Genomic DNA, 24,221 nt, shown 5'->3' with positions numbered 1-24,221 from the left:
CCAGGAATGATGGGTAGGAACTATTGTTGGTCTAGTTACATTGTTGATTCTAGCTGTTTTTTCCTTTGTATCACTGTCCTATGACATGGATCAAGATCAGAAAAGTTGGAATTTTTCTCATGTGACAAATGTAATTTTGTCAAAATGGTATCTTTTTGTTCTTTAACTAGTAATAGAACATGCACAGTCATAACAAAACATTACAGAAAAGAGAAAGAAAATTATATTTTTACCATTTTTTTTACTAATTTACCCTTGCTCTTTTACTATTTCCTAGCTTTTCATGATATTTAGTAATTCACTCCGTAGTCTGATTGCCCAATGAGATGTAGAGTCTTTTATTAATTGCAAAAGAATCCACGACACTCTGAATGTTTTCAGGCTCCCGGAATCACTGAGGTGACCACCAACATGCTCAGACTTAATGAGTACATTAGCACAGTGCTTCTAATGACTTTATATAATTTTTTTTTTCCTTTTTTGTACAAACTTCATAACTACGCCAAAGATACCTGGAAAAGGAGGGATGCTAAGAAAATTACCCTATCTCTGTTAAGATGCTGTCTTCACTGGCACATTGAATCGTACTCCGTTATGAGCTTGAAAAGTTGCATTCATTGCCATGACACCAAATACAATTTTGTGATCAGTTTGGACAAGGACGTATCTTGCTTAGTAACTCCATCAGCTGTCCATGGCTAAAACAAACACATGAGTTAGCATTACTCAACATAATTCTCACAGGCATAAGGTGACATTAGAGCGAAGATAAGCCTTAATCCATCCATTCTCATTAGTGACACCACACATGAACAAAGTGATGTATTTTGAAAAGATTTTTCAAGACCATTTATTTAGTGACTTATACCTTACTAGTCCTGTACATTTCTGAATTGTTTTCTCAACAGAAAAAATGACAAGACACAGTTCAGCCTTCTTAAGATGCATCAACATGCCATGCTTACTAAAGACCCTTTAAAGAGACTAGTAGTTTCAATATGTAGTTTCTTGTTGAATAAGTTATTTATAAATCCTTCCTATTTATCTCTGTTGTGATATCCTTTCTTTGCCAATAATAGTTAATCTGAAGGCAGTCTGTACTGGTCTTTCTAATAGCCAGACAGAGCAATAACCTCTACAGCCTCACCTCAGACCCTTATCACAGACAGCTATTAACAAATGATGGTAATAACAAGTAGAATTATTATTGTTGCCAAGCATAAGGATCCTTTTTTATATGTAGTTTAATTATCCCTTTCTGCTATGATATCTTTTTAGGTTACACATATTATGAAGTAGAAAGGTTATAAAAATCATAAATATCAGACCAGGAAAAGCCGTAGCAGCATTAAATCAATCCGTGGCTATTCTGTCTGAGGAACTGACAGAGCTGGACCTTTGGGATCATCAAATCTGCTGTTTGTTGTAAGCTGCATGATCATATGGATTCCATAGGCCAGGATCCACAGTAAAACTATAGATGTCACCAAGCCCATCCAGATTCCAGGAGTGAAGAAGCCTGTACAGTCACTTGCATAGGAAAACTGGTTGTTTTCAACATTGAAGCCTTGAATCTGAGAATGAAGAAAGGTAGATAGATGAGTGCGATTAAATGTGGAGTGTAGGCCCTGCTTTCAGGATATATGTGGTAATTACAAAAACCACTTGGTAACCACAAAAACCAAAAACCAAAAAGAGAGTGCAAGTGGTTAATTACCACTTGCACTCTGCCCATTAAAAAAGACTGAGAACAAAATCCTTTGCATAACAATTTTCCAGGTCTCCTTTCCACCCAGGAAATTAAAGATGCAGAAGTCATTTGTTTGGCAAGAGGTAGGTTGTGTTTCCCACTTCAGAAATTTGTGTTACTTTTAGAAGTAAAGTCCCAAAGGGGATGTGTGATCAGTATTGCTCAATGACCACTTCAGAATCAAGAAACTCAAAGCACTCAAAGGCATGAGAGTTAAGGCCCCCCAGATCATAAGTTTTGTTGAAATACCCTGAGACTTTTAGCTAATAACTCCTTGACAAGCAGAACTCCTGAAACCTACTTTAAAATGCATGTGATGAAGATGACCTTTTTGGCAGAGTTTTAGTGAAAGTTCAAGGAGAAAACAGTTGTGAAACCTTTCTCCCCCCCTTCTTAGACATTAGAGACTCAAAACAGGAGAGAGGGCTTGCTTTATTGAGGATCTGTGTTGTCTATTAACATATGAAATCCATATAAGCTTTTCCAGCAGTTAGAAAAATCTGTAGTATCTCTCCTTCGACTGGATTCCTAAGGTCTGCCACTGACTAAACTCGTGCCGTATTATTTTCCTCAGAAAAATCAACTAATTTGGGGATCTATTCTCTGCCTAGCCACCAATTTTGCAAAAAGTGTCAACAAACTGAATGCCTTTGAGACCACTATCCTAAAAATTGTGTTAACAGCAGTCAAAGGATTAGAAAACTATGAAGAAAGTAAACACAATCCCCCCTCTACACACATACACATAATGACGTAAGCACTGATCCTTCAGAAGGAAGGGAATCTAACTGGAGGAAGAAAATGAAGGAAGGAAAGAATTAATCTGATCTTTGTTTTTGAGTCTTTCTGAAATAATTTTATAAAGGAAAATGAAGACTGGGATTCTTATGTATTTACGGATTCTTTGAAATGTGTGTGTAAGGAAAGCACCAAACATCATAAATCCACCAGTAAAGAAACAAGACCTTAAAACTGACTATTTTCTATAAAATATTGTAGAATAAAATAAAAAAAAGGATTATTTCAATCACTTCCCTCACCAGGCAATAAGCAAGGAAGCAGAAGATCACGGATTTCTACTTTTCTATGTTCCCACTCTATGATTACGCTATGCTTTACGATCAACTAAATGGAAAGCTTTGTGGTAATAAAAGAGTTTGTACTTCCTCGGAAAGGTGTTGGTACAAACATTGAAGTAATTAGTCTGTGGCTTGCATACCATGCTACACCAGTAAGCACTCTGGGTTTGAGTTCACTCATGGCTCAGGCACCTAAAGTTAATGTGTAGGTAATATGTGCGTTAAGACCAATGTCTATACCTTCCAGAGTGCTGATTAATAAAACTATTACCATATGCAGAACTAAGGGCTATTTAGGTACTGTGAAGACAATTTTAGCAATTCAAGATTTTCTGGGCCTCTTAGAAGAATCTTCCAAGTCAGATCATGGTAGCTAACTTGCAAATACTGTATGCTTTCACTATAAGCAGTCAGACTTCTGATTAAAGCAGGATTAGCAAAAATAAGCTTTTAGGTTGGATAACTGTTTGCACAGTTTCAGAGAATACAGGTGATTACCAAAGCCTCCGCTTGTTAAGCCACTGCTTTGACAACAGATGAGAATGTAAATAGGAGCCATGGAATGCAGTCTGAAAGACTTATTTACAATAAAAACAGAAAGCAGGTGATGATTTATGTCATTTAAGTTCAAAAAATAGATTGAAATTCTGGAAAACAATACACACTTGTTACCACACTTACAAGAACTCTCTGAAGCACTGAACAGGTATATTTGGTTTAGAAAGGCTTTACCACTTCTGATTTAGAGCCAGAAATACTGAATTTTATTATGTCAATCCTACTGGGGTTTTTTTGAAGCAGGATTATGCTTATTGAACCTTCGAGGTGAAAGCTTTAATTGTACATTCTTAAAATGCTACATCTACTTTTAGGCGGGAGATGAAGTATATGCAGGGTTCTTTTATTGTTTTTTCTGAAGCTTTATCATTTCTGTGGGGGTGTTAGATCCCAGGTGGGAGATAAAAATGTGACTCCTAGCAGCACTTCTACCTATAGAAAAGCTAAAAATACATACATGTTGTTCTCTAATTTTTATGAATGTGAAAGCGTTTTGGACACAGGCCTCTGTACTGCGGAAGTTTCAATTTTAGTGTTTGGACCAGTGTTATTTCTCCTGGTTATACTAGTCTGCATTTACTGTTAATTTTTAAAATATTTTTTTGAATGGAGTTTTCTCATTATTTAACCTTTGACAAAGCCTTCAAGTAAAAGCTGTTGTTTTCATGGCTCTTAAGTGTACACTGAATATCTAATTTTTAAACTTAGAAATATTTTAGCCACAAAGGATCCTAATATTCTTGATTTTAAAGTTTTTGGCAGTTTTTATTAGGAACAAAGGGGCTTCTAAATCACTATGACACATACTAAAGAAAAGCAGTGCTTTTGGTGGCAGCCTCCTCTTTAACTTCATAGGCGATTCTGAGATCCTCAAAAGGATAAAAAGTATCGTGGTAGAACAATCATTCCTGTAACAACAACAACAAAAAAACCCCACCAAAACCAGAGCATTTTTTGTACTGTGTACAGCTGTGAGTGGTGACATCCTAGGCTATGGGCACGCCTACACAGCATCCCACAGAGGTTCTTTAGGCGATAGTGACTGAGCTAGCTCCAGAACTAAAGTAAAAGGCTGCATCAATTCAGCCTTGCCTTGGAACAACCTATGCAAGGCTTCACTGTGCAGGTGCCGTGTCCCTCTAATACAGTAATACTGTTTTCAGGACCCAACATTGCAAAGTGCAGTTGTACCAGCTAGATTGGCATTGGATCCTGGTTTCTAATTCATTGCATAACATTGACATGAAAATCATCTGCCTCAGTTTCATCAACAAGATTTTGTGCTGGCTGCAACCACTGATCACATGCCATGTGCCTTTTTCACCATGCAACAGAGCTTGGGGGTTTCTAAACCTCATTCTAGAACGAAGACCGATATTGAGATCAATCAGATTTTACTACATATCAGTGGAAGATATCTGGAAAGGTATGATCTAGTTCAGATAGAACTTAGAAATGAGCCCAGAATGGTGACTTTCTGTTTTCTCACACAACAGAAAAGATCAGAACAGGACTTTTCAGGTTGTGTTCCATGCTTAGGACTTGATCAGAGAAAAAGGCCTTTCCCAAGAGGAACTGGAAGTCCTGTTGTCTGAACAGTGGAAGCAGCTGCTGCTCCAAATCAATAAGGAAGGTGGGAAACCTACTACTTCTACTCTTGATCAAGACCCCAATGAAAAGATGCCTACTAAGGATGGAGCAAGGCCTCTCTCTAAGCTTTGAGAAGGCAGCAGTATCAATGTATATAGAAATTCAAGGAAAAGATACGTTGTATGTGTTTTCATAGCCCATGTACTTTCATAGCGTAGTGATGCCAAAGTCTAACTCTAACGAGTGACTAGGCAAAGTACAGTTGTGTAGACGCAGATATTTTCAGGCCTTTCCATAAAAAATACCATCAGGAGGAAACTTCACAACATTGGTGTATATTGCTATGTTGCTTCTCAAAAAACTGTGGGACTTGATCTTGGAATTTGTGGAAAATAAATCTCAGCACCAATGCTGTTCCTTTGAGATTTCCATTATTTAAGCAGAAATGTCAAATCTGGACTCAGATTACTGAGATTAGGTTTGTAATTGAAATCATAAATACAATTATATCAGCATTTGTATCCAGTTATCATGGGATTAGCTCATCTTTGACAAATAGAGTCCAGTTTGGAATTATTTCTGTTGTTTCCATGATCTATTTAATCAAAGAGAACCCTTAGTGCAATATTGTTTTAAGATATAAATATTTATGTTCTTCTCCTAAGTCAAGATCAATGCTCAAAATAATAAAGATGCAATCATTTACACCTCACATATGTAGTCTGTACTCCTGCACTAAATACACAGAAAATCTATGTCTCATTCAAAAAAAAAAAAAAAGCCAATTGCTTTCCTTCTGGGCCATGTGGGACCTAGTATTGCTCCCGATTGAAGTCCATGGCAAACTTTCCATTAAATCTAATTGCACGGGGCTTTGTTTCTGTCTGTAGGAGTACAGACAGTCTATGTCACTGAAAACAGTAACCATACTAAGCTGTACTTCCCTAGGTAAACAAAGTGCAAAGAAATCAAATAAAACCAAAGTAAGCAGCATAAAGCCAGCCACCTAAGAGGCCCATGTTTCCAATAGCAGCCCAATTCATTACACAGGCATGGGGATTTAGTCATTCTTTGCCTGATTAAGCGCATTTGGGTTTATTGTTTTTTCTTTTCTGTGGACAACTTCATAGTTTTTTGTTTTTCAAAGCTGCGCTTTCATGTTCTTATTGTTCAGCAACTGCAGTCTTTTTCACCCCTTTATTGAATAGCTCACCTAGGGGGAACAGCTTTTCTTTTACATTTTCACTTAGGCTGAAATGAAAGTAAGGGAGTTATGAATGTGTGTCGTTCAGCACCTACAATAGCAAGTAATAGTTCTTGGAATTATCTCTGAAATGGCAATGTGTACTCACTTGCAACCTGGAAATGAAAACATCCCAGTCTTTTGCCTCATTGTTGGATGGAATCAGCCTTGCAGGATAAAGATTGCTTGTTCCCACCAGCTGACAATGAAATGAATACTCTGCAGGAGCAGAGATGACAGAAGCATTAAATTTAGCAAACTTTTCTCCATCTTGTACAATCTCAACTGAATTTAAAGTGGACCAATTTCTAGCCGAGCCTCCATAGAACTTGTTGGTCATTAAAAACCTAGAAAGACAACAGAGGGGAAAAAAAATCAAAATGACAGAAGGAAAAAGTTAATATTTATTTGATAAAGTACTGGTGGCAGATAAAGGTTCACTATTGCTAGCTGCAGACATCGCAGTTGGTATCTTAGCTTGGCCTCCCATGTCATTAGGATTGTTCATAAGTGAAGAGACTCTGTGAATATGTTCTTACTGCTTCTTAAAGTTTCATCTCGCAAGCACAGCTTTCCATAGCTGTGGCAGGCAAGGAGCAAACGCGATTTCATTCTTCAAGGGCCTCTGCCAGTGAAGTATTTCATCAGTTACCAACAGTTTATAATCAGTGGAGCAGAACCTGAGAGACTGTCAGTAGGCCTGTAGTAGCTCTCAATAAACATTTTATGGGATTTTTTGAAAATTGCTTTTATGACAAGTACAGGCATGATAACCATTCTGATTTATCATCGCAATTCTTCCTTGGCTCAGATGCGTAAATGGCAATTTCCTTTGCAAATGTCTGAATTTGCAGTAGAAGACAGAGTTTTCTCCTACCGGAGGGTGGGGAGGGGTCATCAGCCCTATTTTTCCAATTTGTAGTGGGTTAGGCACAAATAAATATTTTCTCATTTTGAAAAGGTTTGTGTATGTGTGGTATTGCAGCAGTTTCCGGTAGTTTATAATCATGGGATTTATATATATGTTACTACCACTGCAGTCTGAACACCTCCCAAATGTTCTGAAACAGAAATAATTGAGAACATTCAGGAGTACATCCTGATCCTTTACAGATCAGGACTATGTCCTACTCTTTACCACTTTTTACCCAGTTACTTTTAGGTATTCAAGTTATCTCATAAGGAAATGATAAGCTTTTCTCCTTATTGTATGTTGCTTAAGACTTTAACCCTACTTGGTCTATGTATGTATTGCTCTATATAGTTTGCTGAAGATTTTTTTTGCTTATTGATAATGACAAAGAATTTAGAAGAGGAATCTTTTTAGCAATAAGTGAGACTTGCTACAAAATTAAATATGCCGTCTATCTACAATAGGTAACGCTGTATGTGGATTTTAAAATTTGGGGTAGTACTTAGATGCAATTATGACAAGTTTGAAATATAAGCAGTCATCTATAAATGTGGCACAATATAGAATATTTTATGTTCTATAGGGTATATGTATATATACAGAGAATATTCTCTGTTGTAGAATATTGCTTGTTTGTTCAAATCAGTTGCTTTCAGTAGCATGTCATCCGCACGACACAGAGTCTAAACTCAACACGAACAATGGTCCTTAGGAGTAACACACAAAATTTGACAGGTTAGGTTACTACAGTAGTTGCGCCTTTTCTTTTTTTTTTAATAATCTGTGGCTTTTGATTCTTGATAACTTATGATAAGTTGATAACTCTTGATAACTTGATAACTCTTATGATAACTTGATAACTCTTGATAACTTATATATGATAACTTCATAATCCTCAAGAGTTTCAAAATGCTCAGAAGGAATCCTAGAACTCAAAGTGTCATTCAGGTGAGAAAAGGATGTTTTGTTTTATGGCATTCCTTACGTTTTGAGCCTAAACAGCTCTTTCCATACAACATTCAGCTGCAAGCATCAGTGAAAAAGAAAAAAAAAGCATTTGAATTTCATCTAGTACACATTGACAAATATTTATGGAAAATATTCTATTGTTACAGTGATAAAGTTACAAAATTAAAACATGTGTTCGCCTAGATATTAATTGCTAGAAGAAAAGAACCTTTTCCTGATATACAGCACAATCTGAACAGAATTTCCATGGTGTCTCAGTAGCAATGCTATGGGCACTAGCTGAAGCGCAGTTATAAGCACAGAGAAGTTTACTTAAATGTTTGTGCCAACCGCAGATACTGGGTGTGCTCTGTACTTTTGCTGAGAAGATATGAAAAGTGGTAAACAAGGAAATTCTTTGGAGACTTACCATATGGACAAACAAGTTTTATAAGGCTATGTATGTGAGTACAGTCTAAAGTGACCTCCAAGAGAACGCTGGCTCTTCACGTTGCACCAATAACTAAAATTTTATGTTACTTGCAGATTTATGAGAATTAAGATTCTAATTACTGAACTAGTTGAGCATGGTTAACTTAATAATACAGGCTTTTATCCTTAGCATTTTTCCAAACAACTGATAGTGAATAGCCTCCAACAAGCACTCACTTAACTGATAACTGATACAACTATAATTCATTAAATTACAAAAAGACATTCAAGCAACAAAAATCAATAGAATTACTTCATTTAATTTAACATTTTCTCAGATAGGTAGATAGCAAATAGAAGGAGCACAATATAGCAAATGAATGACAAGGGGAGGAGAGATAAGGTTTTATCTGCAGAACCGAAAGTACCTTGACTTTCATAGGAAATGCTGTGTTTGTATTAAGCATTAGAGCCAATACAGGAAGCGAACTTTCACAGACATTATGAACTTTATGTATTGTGACACAAACAATTTTTCGTCATAGGCCAGACTCCCTTTGTGCCCGATAACCATATGAACTCTAAATGCCACCACCTGTTACCGATCACTGTTCATTACAAGGAAGGCTATTCATTACAAGGAGAGATATTTCTGAAAAGGAAGGTAGCTGGAATTACTACTGTTTCAAAGATTCAAAGAGAAACACAACTGTTAGGTAAAAGACTTTAAAACATGGTTCTTGGGTCAGTTCTATTCTATACATGCTATGAGCAACAACCACAGTCAAGTACTTATAATGTAAGTGGGGAAAATACAAATACTCTGCATTTCCATCCACTTTGACACCTCTTCCCAGAGAAGATGACAGACAGGTGCTTGAACAGCTGGATGTCATCAGCTGCTGAGAGAACCGAGATGATGATGCTTCCAGCAAAAACTACTGCTCTCACCTCTGCTGCAGCAGTAGTTCACTTGTAGCACAACAAGAAACACTCTACAACCTCTCCCTAACAGCTCACCTCTCAGTGGCCAGCGCAGGAGGATGAATGGGACTGCTGCTCTTGCTAGAGAGAGGGAGAGGGAGATGGCAGCTGTTTGCATAGGATGAAGCGGCTATTGCAGCTGCTAGTAGGAGGTGGGATATAACTAGCTGCTCAGCATGAGGTGGTGGACTAGTGGTGGTAAGGGCAGGCTCTAGATCCAGCTCATGCTGCTGAAGTTGGACCCTCTTTTATTGACAAATAAATCGAGCTATTTGAATGTGGTCCTCTCTGGTGTCACTTTCTGTCTTCAAGGGATGCTCTCCTACACCTAAGTAAGCCAGGGCAGAAGAACATACCTCTCATCTTACCACCACCTCCACGAGGAAGAGAAGAAGGGTTATAGTTGTGGGTGACTCCTTTCTGAAGGGAACCGAGGGTCCGATATGCCGGACGGACCCTCCTCTTAGGGAAGTCTGTTGCCTCCCTAGGGCCCGTGTGAAGGATGTCACGAGGGTACTCCCTAGTCTGGTACGGCCCTCGGACTATTACCCCCTACTGCTCTTCCATGTGGGGGGCGATGAGGCTGCAACACAAAGTCCTAGGGCGATCAAAAGAGACTTCAGGGCCTTGGGACGGCTAGTAAGGAACTCAGGAGCACAGGTTGTTTTCTCCTCTCTCCTTCCAGTGGTGGGCAGTGACACCAGAAGGAACAGAGACGCCCAATCTATTAATGCATGGCTCCGTGGCTGGCGTCATCGCCACGGATTTGGTTTTTTTGACAATGGATGGCCTACGCAGCACCGGGTTTGCTGGCGTCTGATGGGATTCATCTTTCTCAAAGGGGAAAGAGAATCTTTGCTCAGGAACTTGCAGGGCTCATTGACAGAGCTTTAAACTAGACTCGAAGGGGGAGGGGGATAATATCAGGCTTGCCCGAGAGAAGCTGAGGGGCGACGTGCCACGGTTAGAGGGAGCGGGTGCCAGCGAGGGCACTCGGCCTGAGTCCTCGAGATGTGCGGGGTACGCCGGGGCACAGCCGAAGTCGAGCGGAGTTGAGCCAGGGGATACTGAGGCAACGGGAGCCAAGAGGGAAACACCAGTGAAACGCCTCAAAGCACGCAAGGGGTGTTCTTCTATGAAGGAGACATGGACGACAGCCCAGCTGAAGTGCCTCTACACCAATGCACGCAGCATGGGTAACAAGCAGGAGGAGCTGGAAGCCATTGTACACCAGGAAAACTATGATATGGTGGCCATCACGGAAACGTGGTGGGGTGACTCGCACAACTGGAGTGCGGCGATGGATGGCTATAAACTCTTCAGGAGGGATAGGCGAGGCAGGAGAGGTGGTGGGGTAGCCCTATATGTCAGGGAGTGTCTGGATAGTTTAGAGCTCAATGATGGTGACGATAGGGTGGAGTGTTTATGGGTAAGAATCAGGGGGAAGGCCAACAAGGCAGATATTGTGGTGGGAGTCTGTTACAGACCCCCCAACCAGGATGAGGAGACAGATGAACTATTCTATAAGCAGCTGGGAGAAGCCTCACGATCGCTAGCCCTTGTTCTTGTGGGGGACTTCAACCTGCCGGATGTCTGCTGGAAATACAATACAGCAGAGAGGAAACAGTCCAGGAGGTTCCTGGAGCGTGTGGCAGATAACTTCCTGACACAGCTGGTGAGTGAGCCAACTAGGGAAGGTGCCCCGCTGGACCTCTTGTTCGTGAACAGAGAAGGACTTGTGAGCCATGTGATGGTTGGAGGCTGTCTTGGGCAGAGCGATCATGAAATTATAGAGTTTTTGATACGTGGAGAAGCGGCGAGGGGGGTCAGCAAAACTGCCACCTTAGACTTTCGGAGGGTGGACTTCAGCCTGTTTAGGAGACTGGTCGACAGAGTCCCCTGGGAGGCAGCCCTTATGGGCAAAGGGGTCCAGGAAGGCTGGGCATTCTTTAAGGAGGAAGTCCTAAAGGCACAAGAGCGGGCTGTCCCCAGGTGCCGAAAGACGAGCCGGCGGGGAAGAAGACTGTCCTGGCTGACTAGAGAGCTCTGGCTCGAACTCAGGAAAAAGAGGAGAGTCTATGACCTCTGGAAGAAGGGGCAGGCAACTCAGGAGGACTACAAAGGCGTAGCAAGGCTGTGGAGGGAGAAAATTAGAAGGGCCAAAGCTGAGCTAGAGCTCGGTCTGGCTGCTGCTATAAAAGACAACAAAAAACACTTCTTCAAATACATTAGCAGCAAAAGGAGAGCTCAGGAGAATCTCCAGCCCCTCGTAGATGGGGGAGGAAACACAGTGACCAAGGACGAGGAAAAGGCTGAGGTACTTAATGCCTTCTTTGCCTCAGTCTTTATTAGCAGGGCCGACTGTTCTATGGGTACCCAGCCCCTCGAGTTGGAAGATAGGGATGGGGACCAGAATGGAGCCCCCATAATCCAGGGGGAAATGGTGAGTGACCTGCTGCACCACTTAGACACTCACAAGTCTATGGGGCCTGATGAGATCCACCCGAGAGTACTGAAGGAACTGGCAGAAGAGCTCACCAAGCCCCTTTCCATCATTTACCAGCAGTCCTGGCTAACTGGGGAGGTCACTGCTGACTGGAGATTAGCTAATGTGACACCCATCTTCAAGAATGGCTGGAAGGAGGACCCGGGGAACTACAGGCCTGTCAGCCTGACCTCGGTGCTGGGGAAGCTGGTGGAGCAGATCATCCTGAGTGCTATAACACGGCATGTAGAGAATAACCAAGGGATCAAGCCCAGCCAGCATGGGTTCAGGAAAGGCAGGTCCTGCTTGACCAACCTGATCTCCTTCTATGACAAGGTGACCCGCCTAGTGGATGAGGGAAAGGCTGTGGATGTTGTCTATCTAGACTTCAGTAAAGCCTTTGACACGGTTTCCCACGGCATTCTCCTGGAGAAACTGGCTGCTCATGGCTTGGACGGGTGTACTCTTCGCTGGGTAAAGAACTGGCTGGATGGCCAGGCCCAAAGAGTGGTGGTGAATGGAGTTTACTCCAGTTGGCGGCCGGTCACAAGCAGTGTTCCCCAGGGCTCGGTGTTGGGGCCAGTTCTGTTTAACATCTTTATCAATGATCTGGACGAAGGGATCGAGTGCACTCTCAGTAAGTTTGCAGATGACACCAAGTTGTGTGGGAGTGTTGATCTGCTGGAGGGTAGGAAGGCTCTGCAGAGGGACCTGAACAGGCTGGATCGATGGGCTGGGGCCAATTGTATGAGGTTTAACAAGGCCAAGTGCCAGGTCCTGCACTTGGGCCACAGCAACCCCATGCAACGCTACAGGCTTGGGGAAGAGTGGCTGGAAAGCTGCCTGGCAGAGAAGGACCTGGGGGTGTTGGTTGACAGCCGCCTGAATATGAGCCAGCAGTGTGCCCAGGCGGCCAAGAAAGCTAATGGCATCCTGGCTTGTATCAAAAATAGCGTGGCCAGCAGGACTAGGGAAGTGATTGTGCCCCTGTACTCGGCACTGGTGAGGCCGCACCTCGAATACTGTGTTCAGTTTTGGGCCCCCCACTACAAGAGGGATATTGAGGTACTGGAGCGTGTGCAGAGAAGGGCAACGAAGCTGGTGAAGGGTCTGGAGCAGAAGTCTTATGAGGAGCGGCTGAGGGAGCTGGGACTGTTTAGCCTGGAGAAAAGGAGGCTGAGGGGAGACCTTATTGCTCTCTACAACTGCTTGAAAGGAGGTTGTAGAGAGGTGGGGGTCGGTCTCTTCTCCCAAGTAACAAGTGATAGGACAAGAGGAAATGGCCTCAAGTTGTGCCAGGGGAGGTTTAGACTGGATATTAGGAAATTTTTCTTCACCGAGAGGGTTCTCAAGCATTGGAACAGGCTGCCCAGGGAAGTGGTTGAGTCGCCATCCCTGGAGGTATTTAAAGGACGTTTGGATGAGGTGCTTAGAGACATGGTGTAGTGGTGGTTTTGGCAGTGTTAGGTTTATGGTTGGACTCGATGATCTTAAAGGTCTTTTCCAACCTACATGATTCTGTGATTCTGTGAAATGGCCTTTACATGAGAAAAAAATGCTGTCATGGCTCTAAGCTCTGTTCCTTCCCACCTCTTTGCCCTGCCTGTGTCCTGTTTATTGAGGCAGGCTGTAATCTCGACAAGGAGTCATCCTGAACAAGAAATGTAATCAAAGTGAACCAGAAGGGGAAAACAGTGGTTGAAATGTATCTCTGTGGGTTTTAGAAGCTCTTGACAATAGAAATGCTGAGATAAACAAGGTGAATAAAGTGTTCCTGAATCATGAAAAGATCAATGGATTGTTCTGGTTCTGTTGAGTATATCTTATTACTTGCATTATATGCCATGCAATATTATATTACGGTAGCTAATAGAGGCCTAAAATGACACAATTGTCTCTTAAATCAAGAGATAATCCAACAGAAAACAGCACAAATAACCAGGTTTGTCTTTAGCTGAAAGTTTTCTTTATAAAGGCTTCTGAGGTGTTGCGGGTTGATGGCAGCCAGCAGCCAAGCACCCATGTAGCAACTGTTCGCTCACTCCCCGTCCCCAACAGGATGGGGGAGGAGAATAGAAAGAGCAAAAATGAGGAAACTTGTGGGTCAAGATAAAGACAGCTTAATAAGTGAAGGAAAGAGGAGAAAAAGCAACACAGAAGCAATCACTCTACCTCCCGCAAGCAGGCCAACACAGAGTGAATGCCCAAGCAATGACTACCCTGGAAGCCATCCCCCACCTTCTTCCTCTATTGCGTTTTTTATTGCTAAGCATCTGTGTCACACATAAAAAATAATCAATTAGGCATTTTCGTGTCTAAATGCCCTGAGGGGCTATTAAAAACCTGGATCACACCTAGCCCAATGTAATAAATCAAATTCTCTTGCAAAACACAGCCAGCTTATGCTGCTTTAATTACTTGCTGGGCATGACAGCGGTCAGGACTTCACCTACTCTCTTTTCAAGTCCTCATCTACTGTGGAGCCTGAGTTTCTTATCCCAGCCTCAAGGGCTGTTTATGCATTTTGGTATTTAGTTATAATGTATTCAAGTAGAAGCACAGGTCAAGAGAAACTTTGAGAGTATTTCTGCCTTTACTACAACAGGCTCAAAGGATGTAAAAAAGAAATTCCAGAATAAGAGAGAAAACATGAACCATTCACCTTTTGTACTGATGTTCTTCTTTAATTTACAGTCAGTCTGTCTGCAGAGTTGCTTCAAATTTCTTCTCTTCAGATGCACCTCAGATTCATGACCACATTAAAGTTTTCTCCCAATAATGACTTAAAATTATAAGATTTTAACAAACAGATGACTAAACATAAATCTGAATAATCCTCATTAAGTCCATATGCATGTACTAACATCACATTTGATCTTCTTATGCCTGCTGCAGCAATCAAAATCTAAGATAAATGTTTCAACTGCCAAAGTATTTTGTTTCTATAGTAGCAGCCTAAGGTTTGCAATTTGTTGTTGTATAGTTGAGCAAAACCTGTTTACTACTTTAAAGAAAACAACCCCTCTAAGATCTGTCAGTTAACTTGGTAGCTAGTTTTGCAGCACGGTGTCATGCTCCATAGGATTTTCAAGTGCTTTATGATTCATATTATTTTCTTGGAACTGTAATTTTACTAGAAAGCATGGTATTATGCTGAGGATGGTCACATTCCGGACAAATGTAGAAAGCAACCAGATTCATTCATACAGAAAGAGATTACAGGAGAGCAGCTAAGACCTGCACTGTTATGAGCAAAGATGCAGAATGAGAATCCAGGGCACTGTTTTGGTGGGTCTGCCTGTATGAGCGTGAGACAGGAGCAGCAGACAGTAGACAGAGAAACACCAGGGCAGCACCAGAGAAAGGGATATTTTGTGACTTGGAGTAAAAGTAGAGACACAACTTGGGCAGAGTCTTGGTTTGAGAACAGTATTTTTGGAATGGGATCCAAGGAAAATGTTTCCTTAATTCCCCGAGGTGTTCAGGGAACTGCATGCCCCTTTGGTAATTTACAGTATTGAAACCAAGAAATGCTTGACTTCATCACCAAGGACAAGTCTCAAGGATCCTATACACAGCTAACTACGATAGTCAAAAAAGTAAAAATACTATACTAACAGCAATCTTATCTGTACATTATGTTCTTTCACAAAGCTCTAGATGCTTGGGGTGGAGGGGAGATGTTCAATAACAAAGCATGTTTGGTTTTTTGCCACTTATCATGGTCTCTGATGATGACTGCAAGTGTCTCTATGCAGTCCAAATACAACTCCAAACACATCACTGACGCTCTTCAACACAAGTCCTTCTGGGGGTCCTTTTACCTAAATGTAGAATGTCCTTCTATCGCAGTGTAAATAATGGTATCTCTTCCTTCATGCTTATCATCTTGGTGCCACGTGCCTCTTACGCTCCTACCAAAATGTTGTTCAAACACTGATTGTTCCCTACGTCATTACTTTAAATTTTCTCTCTTTGGTTTCCTTGGATTTCAATTTCCCTTACTCAAGATGTCAAAAGCATTTTAGATGGCAAAAGTCATTTGTCCTTCTGCTGCCCAAGCAAACATGCAATTCATCCTCTGATACATGCAAATTTAATTCAGTGCAAGTTCCCTGGCCCAAGTCCTTCCCAAATAAATTTAAGCAGTTAACTGAGGTACCTAAATGAAAAGAGCAGGCCACATTATCTTTGCCAGGGCTTAAGAAAATAATTTTAACTGCTGTTCCTGCTGCTGAGGAAAGAACTGAGGTTTGTGGACCAGCAGCTCTGTGGCAGCCTTCAAACAGTAGCAGATGCTTTCCCCATCCCTAGAATCCACTAGTGAGAGCAACAGCTGCAAGTTCTCCTTTTGACTTTTCATCCCAAGTCTTCCCATTCCCTAACTTTTCTTCCCTCTTCTCATGGTAGGAGAAACGTGGTCTCATCAACATCTATGGAGCAGAAAAATTATTGCACCCCTCATTAGCCACAAGCTAGCTCTGAGAGAGAGCACTGGTAATCTACATTAGGACTAAATACGACCCTGGCCATGCAAGTAGACTTCAGCCCCTAGAACTGTTCACAAATCACGGTTAGATTTCCCTGAGGCAGGATCGTGGTCTGATGATATTAGCAAAGCAGGATGTTGCATATATCAGTACCTTACAGTACGGTTGTTTGCCTACCCCACTTTTTCAGAACTTTACCTGAGCATATTAATATATTCTCCTATATATATATTCTCCTATATATATAATATAATATATAAAGACTGTATTATTGTTCTCCTGCATAGTAACTTCTCAGAACAGAAAGCAAATCATAATTTCAAAAACATTTTCACTTAACTCCTCCTCTTTTTTTGCTCCTAATTTACAAACAGGCTTTGTACATCACAAAGACCTATTTAAGAATAAATCATAAGTTACCTTATTTCTAGGCTGCTGATTCCATTCACTGGCTTTATGTATTTTAATGACAGTCTAAGAATAAGAAACAGATTTTTAATGTTAGAGTAGTCAGCTTTAATTAGATCATTGTGACATTTCAATCGGAGGGAATATTCTAAATCAATAGGCAATTACAAAAGTCATATAGCAAAGGTACAGTACACAGAAAAATATGACAAAATATTTCTAGAGGTTTTTTTTACCCAAGAGCAGGTGCTTCAAAGTAAATGAAAACAGAGATCATGTTTCATTAATGTACTTCCAGCTGAATTACTACCTAGTAACTGGCAATACTCCCCTTCAAGGGAATTTTTACAATGAAATTATGATCTCATTAATGCCAGTGGAGATTTCTGTGATTGTGAGATCGGGCACATGGAAACCTGTTTGGACAAAATATAAACAAACAAGGAAGTAAGGAATGTAAGAGGAAAAAAATTGTGAAAATAAGAGGCTGCATCTGAACAATTTTTGTTGTCCTGATTCAGTCTTTTTCTTCTAAGAATATCCAATTAGGTATTTTTTATTTGGATGCTTTAGAAGAAGAAAATTAAATTAGTATTAACTTGAGATTGCACCATTTCTGATTAGTTTTCAGAATCACATGTATTATGATATGAAATTTCTTGTGCTACTCACGTTGTGTTGATGTCTGAGCACTCAGAGGAAGAAATATCCACATTCTGCGTTACAAATGTTGCATTTGTCAAATCTATAAAAATGGAACTGTTGGCTTTGAGGCTGAAATTACTAGCGTAAAAAAGGATGCATATATCATTTCCAGTGGTCACATTCAGAGGAGGATATGACAAACTGTCTTCTTCCTCAGTGGCCATTAATTGTCGTCTTAATTCCCCCACCACATCAGTTCTTCTAGAAATCTGGAATAACAGCACATTGACAATTCATCTCCTTTGTAAGAGATAATATCAAGTGAACCCAGACCTTCACCATTCTGTACCATGAGCAGCCACCCTTCTTAAATCCTCAATCAACCTCAATATTTATTATTGTCTGCCTATTTAATTGGCAGTATGAAGCCTAACGAGGTGGTATAAACCTAGGTCAGGTGTCCACATGTGAAAACAAGCACCACCGATATTAGGCAAATGAAAATAAAACCATGTTGTTAATGCTGCCTTGAGATAGTAGTATGCATTAGTGCTAACAGGTAAAAGAATTTATTTTTTTTAACAGAAGAATATACTGAAATAAATTAACTTTTTTCTGCGATAAAATCACAAGAAAACTTCAGCTTGCCAGTTCAGTGACCACCCCCCTTAGTAACAATAACAGTTTTTGCACTCTTCATTTTAACAAGCATGAAAGCAGGCTACTTAACTACAGCAGTGTTATATTTAGATTCTTCTGATGGTTTCTGGAAAAAGAAGATCTATGCTCATTTGGCTGATGTGGTGAACTCCTAGAAGAGACTTCACTGCATATATACATCTGCTTTTAGGAGGTTTCCAGGAATTCCCTTTAACAGGTAAAGCTTTTTTTACAAATGTGGCCAGGCCATCCTTGGTAAAACAGCCCCATTGATATCAACAGTAAAAGCTAGCTGACCTTATCAGACGATGACTTAATCCTGTCGTTCATATCTTACTCTTCGCTTCTGACTCTGTTCATATCTGGGCTATTCCATCTATTTTTAAGACCCATGTCAGCTTTACAACTTTGTATTCTACAAGTGGCCTCTGCCCTTGGATAACTTTGGGGTACAAGAAATGAGAGGTATCACAGGGGTTACCAGAACTATAATTATGTGGAGCTATTGCCTGAAACCACTTTTAAAGGGTTTAAAGACAGGCAAGGACCATTTTCCAGTCTGGAACAGAGGCTATAATATCGCTTTATAACCTGCCTGCGGAGAGGAGCCCTGGAAGATTTTGTCACCTTAACCGCTGCTCTCTAAACGCTATGGGCCATCTGTTATTTACAACACGTCTTTGCAGATACCTCATTCTACGAACAAAGCAGAATGGGCTGAGTTAAAAACCTTTGACTAAATGCTCAAATGAAGATTGCAATCTTCCTCTCCCATACATGCATATTTTATGAATTTCTTTTTAATTCAGAGTAGTGCCTTTTCAAATACATTCAGAACATGCATTATTTTAAATGAATACCATTTTCTTTAAAAGAAGAGTGTACAACAAAAGAAAATATTCAACTTTTGATATAAAACTTTTAATCTTCCCTTAGGCTCTCCTGAAATGTAATCATTTTATTTCAAACTGAGAGGAAGAGCTGAAGTCTAAATTATATCCTGTCTAACAATTGACTTCACTATGTGGGCCCCGCATATCATCTAAAGAGGGCTTTAGAAACCACCTGCTAATAGCTGAAAACAAGGTTACATTGGAGACTGTGATTGGGCTAACTTGGGGGATTAGGTTTGAGTATCTTAAAATAAAAAGAAAGCTATTAGAATATAATCATGAGACTACAGCTTTATTTCTATTGCTCTGCTGCCAGTACTTTGTCGTGAGGCTCTCACATAAAGATTCTCTTTCGTCTCTGAAAAAGCACACGAACTGAAAGAGCGTTTGCCTGTAAAGAAGGCATGTCAGGGGCTAAGAAATCCATTAGTTTCCCATGGTTAAACCTGTTTTAACAAATTTACCCACGCTGAAGAAAGGAGGCAATACAGCTTGCCAAACACATTTCTAGAAATGGGCTTTGTTTTGGTCATATTTGTGGCTGAAAATACAGGCAGTCATGGTCTGTGCGGCCCAGCCAGTCCTTACCTGCACAGCTCTCGGCAGGCAGGACGACTACACCAAATGGGAGCCTGAAAGTATCCCTTGTCTGGAGAAATGTCCCCCAAGCAATTACCAGCCTGTATATTCATCCCTTCAGCCTGAAGATGCATTTCTACAAGTTCCCTGTGGGTGAGGTAATTTAGCACATTCGAAACCAGAAAGCATTACCTCACAGAGATTCAAGAAACGTTAGTCTAGAGGCTGGAAGGAGGATCTCTGAAACACCCCAACCTGGGACCCACTGCAGACCTGCAGACAGCAGCCGCCCCTTCCAGATGACCCTCAGTGGGAAGCTGAGCGCTCCCCCAGTACTTGCCTGCCTCTCTGTTTCAGGCACATTTTCTTATTCTTTCGTTGCTGCACAAACATGAGCTTACTGAATTAAAATCGCTCTCCCCATGCCATATATTTCATGCTAAACTACAAATGACAAGATACTTCCTTGAGAAATGGATTATATTTACACCGAATTCTTGTAAATCAAATTAGATTATTCAGGAACAAGCTATAGCGGCAGTGTTGTCAATCATTAAACCATATTTTATTCTGTTGTTTAGTGCCCTCTTCACCTTTACCTAATCTGAACCGTGGGAGTGGGAGTCAATGCCTTGTTCCTCTGGATTTATCAATGACATATTTGATCTCAGATATGCAGTGAACAATCACAAGACCCGACGAAATAAGATACAGGAAAGAAAGGCTGCCATTTACATTGTCCTAGACCAGAGTTGAACACCGTAATTACTACTGAACCTGCAATAGCAGTAGCCTGGACAAAATTGTTCCCTTTGATCTGTTTTGCAAGCCTCCTAATTCAGAATCATCTCTCTTGGAAAGGAGAAAGACAGCTGATCTGGCAACATTTTGATGCACCAACATACTGATCTTTTTCAAAGCAAACAGACCTTACATCCAAAATTATTCATTTGTTTTGTTGTTGTTGATGGGGTTTGTTGGCTGTTCCAAAATAGAATGGCTAGAGACAAGAAAAAAGATTTGGGGCCATTTTATATATTTGAAATTACAAACAAATATAAATCGAATGGTTGCAGACACATAAGAGAAAAATACAAAATACTGGGAAAATCAAATTTTTATTGGCTGAAATGATGAATGGTAATGAACCATAGAAACAGGCTTCATTTCACACTAGTTTCAACGTGGGATTTTTGGATATCAGTTCACCAGATGGTTATGCCTTCTTTTTCAGTCTTGTACTTCTTGACTTTTTTATTGCTATGTTTAGGTGTGCACATCAAAAGTAAGACAACTGTCTGGGTGGTGCTTGTTGCTCCTTTTCATTTCTAACAGTATGGATCTATGACCACATCCTCTCTGTGGAGTTGTTGCTCGTATTGTAACAGGGGAAGGGGTAGACATCTCTACTTTCAAGGAGGGAGGAGAGGAGGAAGAAGGGTCCACTCCCTTTCTCTTTTCAGGTTGTATCTTAGCCTAGTCCCTGCCTCCATGCTGTATGGTGCACTACAGTGCGTTCTCTGTATATACCCTTCTTAGATGGCAAATGGTAATTTTTCCAAATTTAGTCCTAACACGATTAAACCAGTTTCTGGAATCACAAAACTACACAAAAACCTTAGCTTCCATTAAAAGAAAAAAAGTGCAGTGTAAGAACCAGATATTGCTTAATAGTATTAAACTTCACAAATGCAGAAAAGAGCCTGAAAGTATTTAGGGCATGCAGGTATAGAGAAAAACTCAAAATACATTGTGAAAGGGGATGTCAGAGAATCCTTTTGGGTCACTTATGATAGCCTGAATCATGAAGTGTAATGTCCGAGGAGGGGAGGGCAGGCACTGCAACTGCTACCATAACACCCCAAAGACAAATACCTGCTATCTGAACTAGATTTTGGTTTTGGTAGCTTGAACCGCATCTACCCATAATATACCATCAGTAATTCTTTTGACAGGATACCAAGTTGACTGTACACTTGCGTTTTCTCAATTCGCTTTAACAGGGATCTTTATAATCTTTTTTCACAAGATATGATTTAAAAAATGACACTAGAAGGCTGCCGTGTGCTGAGTACAGGGGTGCTGCTCCCAGCAGAATGGCAGATCATGCTGCTTGCTGGGGTTTGGCTGTGGCACATCAGAAGCCACTTAGCATTCACATTCCAGCCAAGCATCAGCACTTTTCAAATCCTTTTTCTGAAATGACCATTTCAGTTTCCTTCCCACACAAACAGGTCAGTTTTCCTCCATGTTTTCTAACTAGTGTAGCATCACGGCCTCACTATGGACAGCATCTCCACCCCTGCTAATATATCAGTTTTTCTGAAAGATACTGTACTGCAAATCTGTGATGCAGCAATGGCTCTGTGTATCTCACTGCTAAAGGTCAAAAATTCGAAAGGCAAGCATTAGAATTTGGTATAACCACAAAGATGTTCTTAGCAGTGTCAAGCTTATAAAATCACATGTATAGCAAGCAGAAAGAATGTGTTTGATTACACTTATTTCATTCATCTGTCGGTGCAAGACTGTAGCATAACAGTGCTTTGAGCTGTCAAAATCTAGAACATTAATCAGAGAGTTACCAAGTAGCTCTACGTTTGAGAATTTGAACTGTTTACATTTCTATGATTTCTAATGTTTTGTGGGTTTTGTTTTTTTCTTCCCCTCTAGGCTATCTTAAAATATAATTTCAATTTTGGCCCTAGATTTGGTGAATCTTGCATTCCATATAAACCTCAAGCAGTCTCCCTCTGTTTTATTGAGGAGATTGGATTTGTCCTGCAGTCATCCTCTGATACACCAGAGGGTACTGCTGCCATCCAAAGGGACCTCCACAGGCTGAAGAAATGGGCTGACAGGGACCTCATGCAGTTCAACACCAGGAGGTGCAAAGTCCTGCACCTGGGGAGGAACAACCCCAGGCACCAGTACCTGCCAGGGGCTGACTGTCTGGGAAAGCAGCTTTGCAGAAAAGAACCTGGGGATCCTGGTGAACACTAAATTGGACATGAGCCAGCAATGTGGCAAAGAAGGCTAATGGTATTCTGGGCTACATTATTGTATCCCAAAGTATTGCCAGCAGGTTGAAGGTGGGTGATCCTTCCCCTCCACTCAGCACTGGTGAGGCCACACCTGGAGTGCTGGGTCCAGTGCTGGACTCCTCAGTACAAGAGAGACACGGACATACTGGAGAGAGTCCAACAAAGGGCCACAAGGATGAGGGAGGGTCTGGAGCATCTCTCCTATGTGGAAAGGCTGAGAGAGCTGGGATGTTTAGCCTGGAGAAGAGAAGGCTCAAGAGAGGGATTTCATGAATGCGTATAATTACCAGAAGGGAGATTGTAAAGATGGAGCCAGGCTCTTTTCAGTGGTGCCCAGTGACAGGACCAGAGGCAATGGGCACAAACTGAAACACAGGAAATTCCGTCTGAACATCAGGAAACACTTTTTCTACTGTGAGTGTGACCAAGCACTGGCACAGGTCGCCCAAAGAAGTTGTGGAGCCTCCATCCTCAGAGATGTTCAAAATCCAACTGGACATGGTACTGGGCAACCGGCTCTAGGTGTTCCCTGCTTGAGCAGGGAGGTTGGACTAGATGATCTCCAGAGGTCACTTCCAACCTCAGTTATTCTGTGATTCTGTGTGATTCTGTCCTAAATCATCTACAGATCTAGACCTCAGCATGACCTAAGTAGGATGCAGGATGCGGAAGGCTTCTTCATCACAATGGTCAAAGCCTAGATTCCTAGTTTTCAAAAGATATAGAAGCCCAGTCTTGTTAGAATGTATTTTCCTGCCTACTAAGTGAACTACACATATCTTACCTACTACTTTTTCCAAGTCCTATTGTTTGAATTAACTTATCAGTACAAAATGTGAACCACGAGATACTGTCTGTCCATCACCTACAAAGATATGAAATTAGGCACAGTACTGAAAAACTCCACTGTTTCGGAGCAGCACAAAATTTCAAGTAAGTTCAAATTCAAATGCAAGCTTTGATGCAGCAACTACAGTCTTTTGTGCTGTGTTGCAAAGGATCTTACCTACCTGCAACTAATTTTGACTTTCATTCTTTATAACTAAAACTGACAGAGACAAAATTTCTACTCTGCTGCAACTGAACCCAGAGGATGTTTAAACTGCATTTTCCGCCAGGAATGTTTGTAGGGTGACCTGGTTATACTCAGAATCCCCCAGACATTTCCAGTGGAGATGCTTAGCTTATCAGGAATTACCAGAAGCTCATTTGAATACACCTTTCTTGCTCATTTACCCATCTCATTCAAGGTGGTAGGTTATCACAACTTCAAGGCAGTTTTTCAAATTTGAAACTTCTGTTCATACTAAATCACCTGAAATTTTATAACTTGCATATAATACAGTAAAACTTACACATCTAAAGACTGTACGAATCCCAAATAATTGCACTTGCAGGTGTTATCAGAACCAGAATTCAATTTCTGAAATAGTTCTTTCCTTCCACATTAATTCTCTTCAATGCAAGCAGTAGGAGTAAAGCTACAATACAGCTTTCAAGGGAAACAAAGCAGGTAAAAA

The 24,221-nt window shown here is 40.9% G+C and overlaps 1 protein-coding gene across 1 annotated transcript in view; it reads right to left on the bottom strand.

Annotated features, from left to right (window-relative positions):
- Positions 1–366: 366 nt before the first annotated feature.
- ATP6AP1 (ATPase H+ transporting accessory protein 1) overlaps positions 367–24,221 on the bottom strand; it is a 58,905-nt gene continuing 35,050 nt past the window's right edge. The window contains exons 7-10 of the mRNA XM_075491543.1: positions 17,553–17,794; positions 16,893–16,946; positions 6,330–6,567; positions 367–1,574 (exon numbers count right to left, since the gene is read on the bottom strand). Of these exons, the coding sequence (XP_075347658.1) occupies positions 1,365–1,574; positions 6,330–6,567; positions 16,893–16,946; positions 17,553–17,794 (744 nt within the window). The 3' untranslated portion in view covers positions 367–1,364. The remainder of the gene's footprint in view (positions 1,575–6,329; positions 6,568–16,892; positions 16,947–17,552; positions 17,795–24,221) is intronic.

The sequence above is a fragment of the Mycteria americana genome, chromosome 1 (genome assembly GCF_035582795.1).
Source record: "Mycteria americana isolate JAX WOST 10 ecotype Jacksonville Zoo and Gardens chromosome 1, USCA_MyAme_1.0, whole genome shotgun sequence".
Taxonomy (NCBI): domain Eukaryota; kingdom Metazoa; phylum Chordata; class Aves; order Ciconiiformes; family Ciconiidae; genus Mycteria; species Mycteria americana.
The sequence above is the reverse complement of the archived record's forward strand: the minus strand, read 5'-3'. Positions and strand labels throughout refer to the sequence as shown.